Raw genomic sequence first — 13,544 nt, forward strand, 5'->3', positions numbered from 1 at the left:
GAAAGCTCAGGGAACATGGTGTCAATGGAGATGACATGAGGACCAAGAGATAATGAAATGGGAGAAGTGAAGATCTGAAGGTGTATCTAGCGGTTAAGGGCAATCCCCACCTGTCTCGCCGTGGAGAGGGGCTGCCCTGCCATGGTTCGAGCCCTAACGCTCTACAGGAGCTGGTTCAGGCTGTGATTTTACTTTACACCTGATCTGGTCTCATTGGGCTGTGTCCCCCAGAGGGGCGGGGGCACCTCTGTCCCAGGCAGCAGCTTCCTGCCCTTGCACAGAGTTTAACAAACCTGCAACTGCCGAACAAGCTTGGTTTGGGTGGGTTGCTTTGGGAGGCAGCCATGGGAAAGGCGCCCTCGCAGCTGTTACATGTTTACAGTAAATAAGCACATTAAACTGCTGTGCTCTAAGCAGAGACTTGACATTGATATTACAGATAGAAATGCTGGTTTTAATTTCTTTTCGCTTTAACTGGAACAGTTGTGTAATTGCACCTGTAGCATTGCAAGGACTTTTGATGTGGACTACTTGTTTCCCCTTCCATCTGAGGATGTGTTACGTGTACCCATGATGTGTGTTTGCAGGTACTCAAAATGCTGTGCATCACCAGCTTTGTTCCACCTTGCTCAGGCAGACACACAGCTTCTTTGAAAGCAAGCCCTTCCACTTCCCTGTGTGCTGGCGTGCCGGGCTAGAGACAAGATCTGTCCTGTCTGTGGAGAAGTGCGTCTGACGCAAGCCGAGGTCTGGCAGGGTTAAAGTGGTGCTTTATTTGTCAGCAGGGGACAAAACCCACTGCTCTGAAGGGAAATGACACAGACTACAGAGGTGCTGCCACTGATCTGTTTTTCCATTGTAAATTGCTGAGAACTTCTGCAGTGAAGCTGGTTGACGAGTTTTCTCTTTAACACACACAAGGTTTTTAGAAACCTTGATGAGTATGTATTGAAAGGTAGAGCAAATTTTATTAGAGGAGGACAAAAGAAATTGCAAAGGTGTGCGCAAGTTGATTTGTAATCACAGATCACATATATCTAAGCTAAACCAACAGTCTTAGACATTTGTGGCCCATTTTTGACTAAGTTGTGCAATTAGTATAATTAGACAAAGAATACTCTTTGGATTTTTAATGTCCAGTGTATTAAAACAGAGAATTAACAGCTGTTCTTTTGGCAGCTTTTATAAGGCAGTTGCTGGTGTTGGGCTGAGCCAAAGATGCCGATTGCCCCGTGTCTGAGTCCGAGCAGTTACGGGATAAATCCTTTCTTCAGAGCTTTGTTGAAAGCAACTCCAGGAATTTCATACCTGGTACAGATCAGGCAACAGGACTTACATTGCCCCTGTGCACATGAAGAGCCAAAACGAGCTTTGTAACCTTCTTCTTTCACAGTACCAGCTATCAGAGAGACGAATTTTTCTAACGTGATGTTCTGCATTGATACCACTTGTATTGCCGCTCCTGCTCTCCACAACCATGTTAAAGTAAATGACAGTCCTGTGTGCCAGTGACTCTTGAGTTTAGCAAGGCCCGTGTCTGGCTGCAGCTGAAATCAGCTGGGGTGTGTGTGGAAAAACTCTCACCTGCAGAAGTGGACACAGCTACAGTGCTGATGGCGTGGAAGAAGTATTTCCAAGAAATCCATCCCAAAAAGGCAGCTTCGGACTTTCTCTGTGCCCATAAGAGCAGCCAGAGAGCCGCATCCTTGGAGTCCTCGGTGTGTTACAGGAGCGAGCTGGGTGTGTAGTTCAGGGAGGGACCACTGCTGTCACGTTGCAAAGTGGTAAGGAGCAATAGCGCTTGTTGAAATGAATGCTCCAGATGTACGTGGGGGTAACTAGACTGCTTCTCAGGACTGTCTCCTCAAGCACTAATCCTTCCCCCTAGGTGCACCAAGACCACAGCTCCTTGGCAAGACATATCACATGGTGTAAATTCATAACATGGCAGAAAGCTGTGTGGCAGGGATAAGCATCTTGTGGAGATACAAACTGGTAGGCAAGAAATGGGTTGCAAAGAAGTTCGCAGTGTAAGTAAGTGGGGCAGGGCTTGTGAGAGTTCTCAAGTGTGCAAAGATGGGCATCCTAGAGAGGGTATCCCAGCATGATAGATGATTCACATTAGTAGCTGTTGGTGAGTGTTTACAAATTTGGTAGCTAAATTTTCAGCTCACAAATCCCACTGTCATCATCCTCTGTAGAAAGTATTGCAGGGTTTTTAGCTTGCTTTCATCTCTTTAGTTTGCTTTCATCTCTCTTAACATCTCTAGTCCCTGGCATTTGTTCCTCACACTGCTCAGATATTCATGACCTTTCATGTTTCTCCCAATTATCGTGTGGGATGTCAGTGCAAGCATCTTGGTGTTAATAAGACTCTACTGTAAGTAGAGCAGCAGAGAAAACAAAGTAAGGCAATGCAGAGAGCTCAGAAGAGAGAAGTACAGAATCAGCACTGAGTCACCTAATTGCTGGAGGCGGGTACCTGTTTTTAATGAAAGATGAAAGGACTTAGCTCCCTTTCTAAAGATAAGGAGCCCTCCCAGCTTGTTGTACCTTTGGGTTTTAGTGTACAAGCATCCTGTGTATAAACAAGACTTCAGACTGCAATTAGGCAAATAGTACAAACTTAACAATGTCACCATCACCCCAGTAGTTTAAAAAGAAAAAAAAATGCATTAAAAATTAATAGGTCTGGGAGTCGAGAGACCTTGGTAATAAGCAGTGAGTTTCCCTTCTGTAACAAGTCACTTTTTCAATTTGCTGGTATTTGATTAATTCCTTGGCGTCTCCTAAACTGCACAACTCTGAAATCGCAAGAATTCTAGTGCTGATCAGGAGGCACATGTTTACTCAGCAACTGGCTGTCTCCTTTCCTGGAATCTATCTGACCTATTGTTAACACACAGTGCTAGTTTTGGAACTATAATCCCTCCACCAGACAGAACTACTAAAACTCCACGAACAATCCACACTTTAAAAGCAAAGCCCTTCTCTCTCACTAACCCTTTCAATATCTGAGAAAAATGCAGTGGCAGGAAAGGGCCTGATTTCTAGTATCTTCTGTCTTTTGCCAGGTGTGGACCCTGCTCTACCCAGGTAGAACTGTGTATCAGAAGCAGAGCTACTTTCTCCGAATAACAACTGCTGGTGCAACACCCAGGGGCTCTGTCATACATAAAGCTGTGCACAGAGGGATAGGTAAGCACGCTGACTTCATTAAAAGGTATAGAGCACATCTTCAACCTCAGCAGTAAGATATTCAAACTACATCCCACCCCATTGTACTGCTGCAGGGATAATATTGAAGGAGCAGACAGTAGTTCTCCCACTGTGTTAGATACTATGGCCTCCGTTAGCCTAAAATGAGGGTGGTGCTCCTGCCCCTATGTAGGCTGCACGAGGATAAAGGATACTCCGTTAACACCTCAGTGCTGGAAAGGAATACAGTGTGGTTTGACCTACTGATAAAGGTAGGTTTTGGGTGGTTTTTTTCCCTCCTAGGTTTCAGAAAGCTTCTTAGCATGTGACAAGACATTAGAGTAAGTTGCAAGCTACGGTATTCCTCAAGTTTCTAAAAAAATTGTATTCTCAGAAAGCAGTGTTGCCATTCGTACTATAGCTGCTGTTTTCTCATTGTTTACCCAAGCTAAGCACAGATCTATTGGATCACGGAAAAGCTGCAGGTGTCAGTTTCTCTTACTAGTTAGAAGCTATCCTAGTCCTTCCTTTAGGAATGGAGAATTGAAGCAGTTGAAAAATTCAACAAAAGGGACTTGCTTTTGGCTTCAATTAAAAACAAAGTCAGCTTTTTAGTGTCACTACTGAGATCAAACAAGTATGTTATCTATAGAAGACAGGTTGTAATGTTAAGGATGATCAGGTTTTGACTCCTTCAATGCCACCTTCTGCTCTAGACCTCAAAATGCAACAGGGAACCCAAGAACTCAGGTTTTATAATGGAGATATGGACAAGGTCAAAACAAGCATCCTTTAAAACCAGTTTTCGTTAGTTTTAGCTACTCTAGCTCTAAAAGGAGCATGCAACAACTTGCTTTCAGTCACTGTTTTGCTTTTTAAAAATGTTTCCTTATGTAGGGATGGTTTGGTGCTTTCTTAAAAGTCAAAGGACTTAAAAAAAGGACAAATGCATTTCTTAATGTGTTTATTTAGAAAACCAGGAAGTTTATTGGAGACTACACTTTTTAACAAAAAAATTATCAGTATTAAACCAAAATTTTCTAATCCATTTAACAGCTAACAGAACCATCCTTTTCTCTGTTAAGCGTAGATTTTTTTATCCTCTCTCAAGAAAGACTTACGACTGGTAGCAAAAATCTCTCCAGAAGAAAACTGCTTAAGCACTGCTCCCTCAGAGTAAAAGATGGCTTCAGTAACAGTCAGCTTCATTCTCCTCTATGGCCCCCGCAGTAGCGAGGATGTCCTGCAAGAGGGACTCGGGGCTTTTCTCCACATAGTCACTACTTTTACTTAGCTCATAACATAGCTCTATGAAGTCTATTGTACCCAAAGCTAGCATCATGCTCTCTGGATCTTGAAAATCCACCCCATTACCACCATCTGTGGGGAAGTTCTGGGCCAGAGAACCCTGCTTTAGTGTCCTCTCTAACCAGGCAATGCCATGTTCTACAGGTGACTCTTCAGTCCCTTGTGAAACCTGCAGGGTACTAATTGGATAGAAACTGTTACTTAAGCCAAGCAGTATATTGCAGGCTCTCTGACCTACTGGTTTGTCGCAGTCACACAAAGACCGAAACAAAAAGCTGAACAGTTTTGCTCGGCAAAATATCTGCAGCGACTCGTCCTGATGAATGGAACTAGTGACTGCAGATGAGACAGGAGCATATGGGCATTTAGGAAGGCTAAGCTGGCAAATTGTCTGAGTACAGAAAACTTGAACCAGTTCCAAGCCACCAAGTCTGACCTCCCAGTCTAAGTCATGCTCCACCGTTTGGACTACTCTAGAGACAAACTGCTCTGTATCTTCCAGCTGACCTGTGCAGCCTTGTCTCAGCCACTTGGTGAAGATGCTGATCACAGCCCTCCTAGGAAAGCCCTCTGGGTCCGTTGACAAAATTTCTTGAAGCTTTGCTACAGTGTTCTAAATGTAAAAAGAGAGCACAATGAGGGGAGGAATGTGCAAAGAAACAACAGCAGAACTAAAAAAAAACCTAGTCTGCTCATTACTGGCTGCAAAATCTGCCTGCCTGAGGCTGCAGATAACTTGTGAAGAAAGTTATTAGTACAGCAGTACACTTGATGTGTAGTTCTGCCTGATCCTGCAGTGGGCCACATAAAGTTGTCATACCTCTTTATTATACTGATTCCCTTCAGCAGGTGACTCCGGAGCAAAGTAAGTAATGAAGGCCAAGTGTCCCACAGCAGTGACAGCACTTGCTCGCACATAGCTTTCTGGATCCTCAAGGAGACTTTCTGTAAGTCTGGGCACCTCCGAAGACAGGAGAGACTGCCTGAACTCATCCTGGTCTGCATACAAGACAGCAATCCAGAGAAGCAAGTTTTTATTCTCTCAGAGCTTGAAGCTGTTTCCAATGCAAACAGTTCTTTGCGTCATACGAGGATGTGCACTGACTGCAGGGACAGCTGCCAGTGAGCTGAGCCACTACAGAGTCCAGGCATCTGCTCATAAGAGCACAGATACTCTGTGTCAGGTTCCCCATTTTCCAGCAGCTTGGTGACTTTCAGTCAAGCCCTGCTAGATACTGGAACTTGGAAAAATCCATTTACGGTTGTTCTAGCAGCAAGAAAAAACTTTCTCTGGGCAAGCAGAGGCATAGTCTTCCCTTCCTGTTGTCAAGGCATATGGCAAAAAATAAGAATGCAAGCACAGCACTGAGAGGGGCTGCAGGATAAACTGCTAATGCGGCTGAGTCTGCTGGATACTTCCTTTGTGACCTGGGGACAACAGCAGTCGACAACAACCCGCCCTCTCTTCCAACATCGCAGAGCTACTGTAGGAGAACTAACATTGCCTTAGTGCTACCTGCTGCAAAGCCTGAGCTACCAGTGAAGTGGAAAATCAGTAACTAATCCAAAGCACGCAAAGCAGATCTAGGCTTTTTAGCCTCCTAAATCCCAGCCCCCAGCCTGAGGAGTGAAACCAAACAGATTCTACTGCAGAGCAAACTGAAAAAAGGGGAAGTATTATCTGCCATTAAGCAATGTCACCTGCCTTAACATATAAGTCTCAACACCTCTCAGTTTAACTCACCAAAACTGCCATTAAGGTGGGCACAGCGATCTGAGCTCAACAGAAAAATAGGATAGGCTTACTGATCTTTTTGTCAGATTTTGATTGTGATCTAAGAGTAAAAGTCTTGACACTTCCTTCTTTTCATAGCCTTCCAGTTACAGGTCAGATGCCTCACCAGCCTTTCGTAACGTTAAAATAAATACTCCTATCTGAACCATTACATCTATGCACCTACCTCTCAAGTGTTTAATCAGGACAGTGAGGAACTCCAGAGAAGAATCTCTTACTTCCCAGCAAGGACTGCACAAACGCTTCTGCAGCACCAGAAACACATCTGTAAAAGCCAAGCGACAAATGTGAACGGACATGAGAAGCCACATGCCTTAGTGCAGCAATCGTTCCACAACTTCCACATAACTTCAGCTGACACAATCCCTTTTGCTGCTGCTGTGTGTTTCTCACAGGGTTCTTCAAAGCACTATTTGGGCAGCTAAACCTAAATTCACCATAATTGCAAACAAATGAATACTAAGTGCTTTGAGCAGGAAAGGCAGACAAGAGCAGATTTCATATATGCCATTAGCTGCTGTTTGTCTCAACTCGAACAGCTTTCTTACCTTCCAAAATCTTCTCAGTTTGTTGCTGCTGACTGTTGGAGCAGGACAGCTCCTGCAAGCGCACCAACCACTTGGATGTAGCTTGAAATGTTTTCTTTAGAACCTGAAGCAACATCAAGCAGATTTACTTTACTACAAGAGGCCACATTGTTGCCTTTATGCTAAATACAATTCAGTTTAGTCTCAATCTTACAGAGAAATTCTCAATTTAAACAAATGCATATGCTTCTCTACTAAGAAGCAAGCTACAAATAACTGCTGCTTATATAACATTCCTAACAAACACCTGGAAAATGCCTGTTCTCAGCTCAGTATCATAAAGTTATAGCACCTATAACTTTTGATTTGCATTTGTCAGTGTCATTTGAACAAAACAAAGCAATAAAACATAACCCTTTACCGCAAAGAATTCAATACTTCAAGGCCATGTTGAGTATGTTTGCGATACTCTCAGATGGGACAGCTCCTGTCTTTTCAAGAACACTTGATGTATTGCTCAGTTACTCGCTCATTAGCATTTTAGCAATTTCCTGCAAGCCACCCAGAATCAAGACAACTCTCCTACATATCCTAATAGAAACTGTGCTAAGAAACAACTATAGTCAGACAGTTTCTCAGAACTACGTCCCACTGGGGCAAGCTGGTAGACTTTGATGTCTCCTTAGTTCTATACTCACAGTAGGGCTGGTGTTCGGACTCTCCAGGTATGCCAGAAGGACATCAAATAGATTTTCGATGAGCATGTCACAGCCTGAAATGTGGAAAACAAAACTGAATGAACAATACTGAGAGAAGCAGCAGCTGAATCACAATTCAACTACTGAAATACAGAAAGACATAGGATGGTAAAACTGGGTTTGGTTTTGTACAGTCTTCAGAGTAAAGGAAAACCATCCAATTTCTCACAACCACTAAAACCTTTTTAATCACAGTATTACCTGCCCTAGCTCATCAACAGAAATTAAGGCTAGCCAAGACAGTAGGAAGAATTGGAAAAATGAGCAAGTTTCAGAAATGGAAATGGTAGTCTTTGTTCTGAACAATCAGTGAAGGGGAACAAAAAATTCCGTGACTACAGAATAGTCAAGTATTTTTAGAATTTAAAAAAAAAAATAAAGTGCGAAGATTAACTCACTTCTTTGCTCAGAGAGTGCTGCTAGGACATCAAGAGCTGACCTCTGTACTCTGAAGCAATTGATCAAGATTCGGCTTATCGTGCTTCCCAGAGGGGAAGCTGGTCTCAGGAAGCCATTACAGAATTGTAATATTGTCATGAGAGAGCGTAGCAAAGATGTACAGGGTAAATCCACTGGCAAACAAATCTAATGGGAGGGGAGAAAGGGAAAAAAATAAGAAAAAAGTTTGCAGCTAAAGTCTCAAGTGTGCATACAGAGCAGGAGTTTTTAGTCAGGAGGCAGCAAAAATTGTAATTTCTAGTGTGTTCTTAAGGTATCAAAATGCTAATAACTACAAAAAAATTATATTCCCCTCTCCCCAAAACCCCTGCACAGATGGAATATGAGATTCTTCTCACTGCTTGGGAAAGCAGTTCAATTTATGTTTTTTCACTGGATCAGTAATTGCAGTAGAAGTAAGGTATGGTAACAAAGCTTGTGAAGATGGACTTAAAATTAAGTGCACTCCCTCTTTACAAGCCTCAGTATTCCTCTGTTTTCCTATTTGGAGTCTAAGCCCTCACTGTCAAGGTCTCTCCACATTCTGTTAAGCTGTACTGCAAAAGTTTGTAACAAATTTTAACACTGTGTTTCAAGGACCAATTTGATCCCTGGCTTTTTTTCCTTCTCTCAGCATTACCAGAGACAGCAGCTCCTCCAGATGAGCGAGGGTCTGACACAGGACAGTAGCACAAGTTGACTTGGAGGACAGAAGACTTTCAACAGCGATGGGATCACTAACAGACTCATCCAGCAGACCTAGAGGAGCAAAGGAGGGAAGAGTTTGGGTTGTTAGTGCATACAAAGGGCTGTGATTTTTAAAGTTAATCAAGACATTTAGGTGGTGTAGTATGAATATCCCCACAAATGCAACTGTTAGTAGGGTGCTGTACTTTACCGCAAACACTGCTGCTGTCCTTGACTTCTACTCTTCCTCCTCCAGTTTTGTCTGCACCAGACGCTTAAAAGCGCTGGCAGGCAGACTAACCTCTAATTTTTCTATCACAACTGTACCTGCATATTCCAGAGGCTGGGAGGCTGCTCTCAAAATACAGTCCATTGGCTGAAGTAGAACAGTCAGTGCCTGAATCTTCACATCTTGGGGGCTTCAAGGGGGAAACAGGCAGTTACCAAAACAAGAACACTTCGACTCCTTCCCAAACATCTGCCCCCAAATGCTGAGCAGAATAATGTTTTTCACGCAGGCTCTTAAACAAGCCAGCAATGAAAGTATTATTGTGATTCAAGTCATCTTTGAAGCTTCCCTGGCTAACTGACAGCAGAGAAGAAATGGCTGTGGAATTTAGAACCAGCCTTATCAAGCTATGTAAATGAGAACAGGATTCTGTGTAAGAAGGGGGTTTAGGGAGAGGCATTTCTTTTCAACAAAACCTTATGTCTTAAGACACAGGTGTTACTTATCCTGTAAACCTGTATCCATACGTGCTGTATTCATCTGATTATTTCTTGATGATTTTCCACTACCTTAAGGGAGGTTATGGAGAAGATGCAGGCAGACTTCTCAGAGAGGCACAAGACAATCTTACATTGCAATAGGGTAGATTCCAACTGGATATACAGAAAACACTTTTCATAGTGAAATGGAAGTGGTTAAGCACTGGAACAGGTTGCCCAGAGAAGCTGTGGAATCCTCCTCCTTGGGGGGTATCTGCAACTTCTTGGGGATATCTGCAACCTGAATGGTGAAGGCCCTGACCAACTTGATCTATCTTTGAAGTTAACCCTGCACTCAGAAAGAGGTTGAATTAGATCACTTCTATAGGTTCCTTCTAACCTAAGTTCTTCCACAACTGCTGACGGTCTCCAGATGCACGCTTCTGTTGGACAGCAGTGAAAGTTTACACTAGTCAGTGGGTTTGTGACAGAGAAAACTTAACAGAGGTTACTGAATTTGACACGCAGTCAAAAAAAAAAATATTTTAGCCAACCTCAGCAGTATAAAATTAAAGGAATATGCTATTTCTTCCTAAAATCGACTGGCTGAAGGTAAGATGCAAGTGTGTACACTGAAAGATTATATTGGCTCATTTAATTTCTCTGTGAAACTTCATTATTCTTACTACCAGTGTCTGAAGTTTGTTAGCTACTGTCATGGTTCTTGCCAACCAGTCTTACATATTAAGGAACATAGTGGAAAATGCACAGGAACGAACAGTTCTTGGAAAGATACCAGAGATACTAGCACAGAAACATTTGTAGAGTGCAGAAATTTCATTGCAGTAAGTCCTACCATTTGTAGAGCTTCAGAAGTCCCACTGCCAAAGGGCCCACTTGTACTGGGGTTAAGCGCTCCAGAGCAGAAGTCACTAACGCCCAAAAACTGCCTTCGGTGTCACAAAACAAAGGGGACCTGAGAAGAAAGCAGTTTAAGTCATGCGTCTTATTAGATGGCGGAAAACAGGTATATCTCATCACTGGATCCAAGGTCCCAGAAGGTCTTTACCATGCCACGTTAAGCAAAAGATTCGCCAGCATGTGCTGTGCTTGAACAGTCTCTTCTGTTAAAAGGGATTCTATTTTCTCTGCCATGCCTAACCAAAGCGCTACAGTCCACGGAGCAGTACATCTGCCAAACAAAGTAGTTAACAGTTTTAATGACTGCTCGATGTGAGAGGCAGAGCTGGACTGAAGGGAATCTTCTATACGCTTTATAATCATTCGGGCACATGCTGGCCAGTCACAGTCCTTTGTACTGAGAGGTGTAGCCGTTTCAGGCTCTACAGAGAGGGTGAGCATGTCCACCAGAAGCTGACTGGCAGCTGAAGCCACAAACAGGCTGGGATCCCCTTGCAGAGTGAAGATCACATCTATGCCTCCTGTGTGAAAACAAAACAAGTCACTGGAGGGAAAAACAACCACCTTCCTATCGTCACGTGGAGCCTTGTTGCACTCCAACCATTTATTATTCTAATTCAAGTACCACACAGCTTTAAATGGTGTTGGTGGGGATTTTTATAGTTTATTTTGTAGTCTCTACAGCATTTCGAAGTCAGCCAGTTCTTAACAACACAAGCAAACAAAAGAAGAAAGTAAAATTGTTTTCAGATCTCCAGGTGGTTTAATAACTCACGGACTTCAAAATAACATTAGTAATTTTGGGAGAGTTGACAGCACACTCGCTGTGTGTTTACGGAAGGAGCCTGTACCATCTCCAGACACAACCAGTAGGAAAGACATGAACAGCAGCAGCGCTACTCTTCCGTTGCATGGACAACAGCACATGCTGCGTGTTAATACCAATCCAGTCTTTTAGGCCGCTCTGTACATGGGATCTAAAGTTGGTGTTAACAGCAGAACTCAGATTACTGCATAACAACAATGGGACTGCAAATGTGTGCAAGTATTAAGAGACACACGAGCCCCGTGTTAGTCTTTCTACACAAAAATCATACTGAAATGTACCTTTTAGTAAGAGTTACAAATAAGAATACAGAAGGCTTTTCTGTTTTTCAGAACACTTATATCATGTGATTCGTAAGACGTGCCTCTTTCCCCTCTAAAAAGGGCACCATCTTCAGTGTTTGGGGAAAAAAATAATTAAAAAAACCTAAATGCACAACTAATTTAAGAAAAACCCCACCATCTTTCAATGACTTCAGTATTTTTGACAAATTACTTATTTTTATCTTAAATAAATGAAAACTCCCATCTCTCTCACCTGATATCTCAGCAACAGACTGGAAAAGACACAGAGGATTTGGGGAGTTACCAGCCCGAGAAGTACTCACCACCACTGCAGAGGAAGTGGAGGGCAGGGTGGTGATCCATCATGCTGCGCACACCCTCCACCCAGCCACTACGCACAGATGCATCTTCCCATGCTGCGCTGCTCAGAGGCCCATTCCTGCCAAAGAGCCTGAGCAACAGATTCTCCTGCTGAGGCCAGAGGAAACAGTAAGCAAAGGGGCTCAAGGGGACTAGAGAGGCTGCTCTGTCATCCAAGTCAAGCGTATCAATACTGTAGTAAAACCTTCTCTTGCTAGAAGTATCACTAAAATGGAAAATTTTCAGAATCCCATGCTTAAACTCAACATATGTTTCTTTCATGAACTAGGCAACAGAAATGTTCAAATTAAAATTGCTTGTTTTTAAGGTGCTAGGGACAACTTAGGTATGTATCAGTCCTATTAAGCCTGCTTTATGCAGTTGTCTGCATCTCTTTCCTGAAGGAAGCCTTTTGGGTTTTGAGTTTTATATTGTAAATGTATTCTATTGCAGAAAACAGGGCTTTAAAAAGCTCCAGCGTTTTTGCAGGAATCAGGTGTTTCCCGTCAACCTACTGTGGAAGGAAAACTACATATGTTAGTGCAGTTGAAATCTAAAGGATCTGTCCAGGGCTACAATATTTTGCAATGCCTACTGTGAGAGAGTGTTATCCCATTTTGAGCTGAAAATGAGCAGCACTACCTATTAGCATTCATAGTGCTACTGTGGCAAGACAGAAGCAAGAAGACAGCATCTTTACATGAGAAAATGAAAAGCAATGGTACGATTGTAAGTCCTCATTATTGTATCACCATCTGCTGCATTGTTTGATATATGCCGTTAAGTTTTATAAGCAGAATACGTACACTTTCAGGTGTCCCCCGTACAGAAGGGGGAAACAGACACCTGGCAGCAGGTACCTGGGTAGCCGACTCACCTGCAGGTGTTGGAAGCGGGTTTCAGAAGAGGCAAGTATCCCAGCCAAGCGCAGGGTAAAGGAGAGGATGCTCGGGCTGGGCTCTGGCAGTGCCAGCACCGAGGTGATGAACTCTGTCAGGCAGGGGTTGTCCTGCAACAGCTGCATGGTGGGATCTAGCGAGCGGGTGTCGCCCGAGAAGAGGCCAGAAAACAGAGGGTCACTGCCAGGCCTTCTGCCCTCTCTGAGGGCCTTGCCTGAGCTGAGCGTAACCCCTCACAACCGCCAAGGGCGAACCGGGGATCAACCGAAGCCCAAGCCCAGGTACAGGCCTCAGGTACCGAACAGGTTTTCAGGGGTCACCGAGGACACAGCACCTGAGGGAGGCTTCCCGCGGGGTGCCGGCCCCCCTGCCAAGGCCCTGCCGGCCATCAGCGGCCAGGGCGGGGAGGGGGGGCGCCTGCAGGCCGCGGGCACTCACCTAACGCCTTCAGCTCCCGGAACCAGTCGAGCAGCTTCTCCAGACTGGTGTCGTCGGAGCCGGGCTGCCGGGGGTCGGCCAGGGCGGCGCAGACGCGCGGCAGCAGCCGGGAGCACTCGCGGGTCATGGCCAAGGGGCAGCGGCAACTCCACTCCATGACCGGCTGCAGCGACACGACCACTGCGCCCCTACCGGGGCGGCCCGCTGCCGGGCTTGGCCGCAAAGCGAGTGTCGCAAAGCTGGGGGGCGTGGCCAAGGGGACAGGTCAAAGGGCGCAGGGGCGCTGGCGGGTGCGGGGCGTTTCGCGGCTGCTCTGGGGGCAGCGCCCGTGGGGGGCCGTGCCCTGCCGGGGCTGTCTCTGCGCTGCCGGGCAGAAGCTGTGGGCGGGGTGGCGGAG

The 13,544-nt window shown here is 44.7% G+C and overlaps 1 protein-coding gene across 2 annotated transcripts; it reads right to left on the reverse strand.

The window, feature by feature from the left end:
- Positions 1-4,145: 4,145 nt before the first annotated feature.
- Positions 4,146-13,437, reverse strand: BRAT1 (BRCA1 associated ATM activator 1). Of its 2 annotated transcripts, none has more exons than XM_080382399.1 (13): positions 13,148-13,437; positions 12,688-12,842; positions 11,774-11,918; positions 10,489-10,861; positions 10,276-10,395; positions 9,039-9,130; positions 8,665-8,783; positions 7,985-8,171; positions 7,527-7,600; positions 6,850-6,952; positions 6,468-6,566; positions 5,327-5,505; positions 4,146-5,119 (listed from the first exon to the last, which is right to left on the reverse strand). In XM_080382399.1, exons 1-13 carry the CDS (start codon positions 13,302-13,304, stop codon positions 4,388-4,390), a joined length of 2,535 nt encoding a protein of 844 aa, XP_080238525.1. In that variant the 5' UTR covers positions 13,305-13,437; the 3' UTR covers positions 4,146-4,387. The 2 variants fall into 2 exon arrangements, with proteins under 2 accessions (XP_080238525.1, XP_080238524.1); XM_080382398.1 differs by having other exon boundaries at positions 11,774-11,921.
- Positions 13,438-13,544: the final 107 nt, after the last annotated feature.

This window comes from Falco punctatus (genome assembly GCF_963210335.1).
Source record: "Falco punctatus genome assembly, chromosome: 4".
Lineage (NCBI taxonomy): Eukaryota > Metazoa > Chordata > Aves > Falconiformes > Falconidae > Falco > Falco punctatus.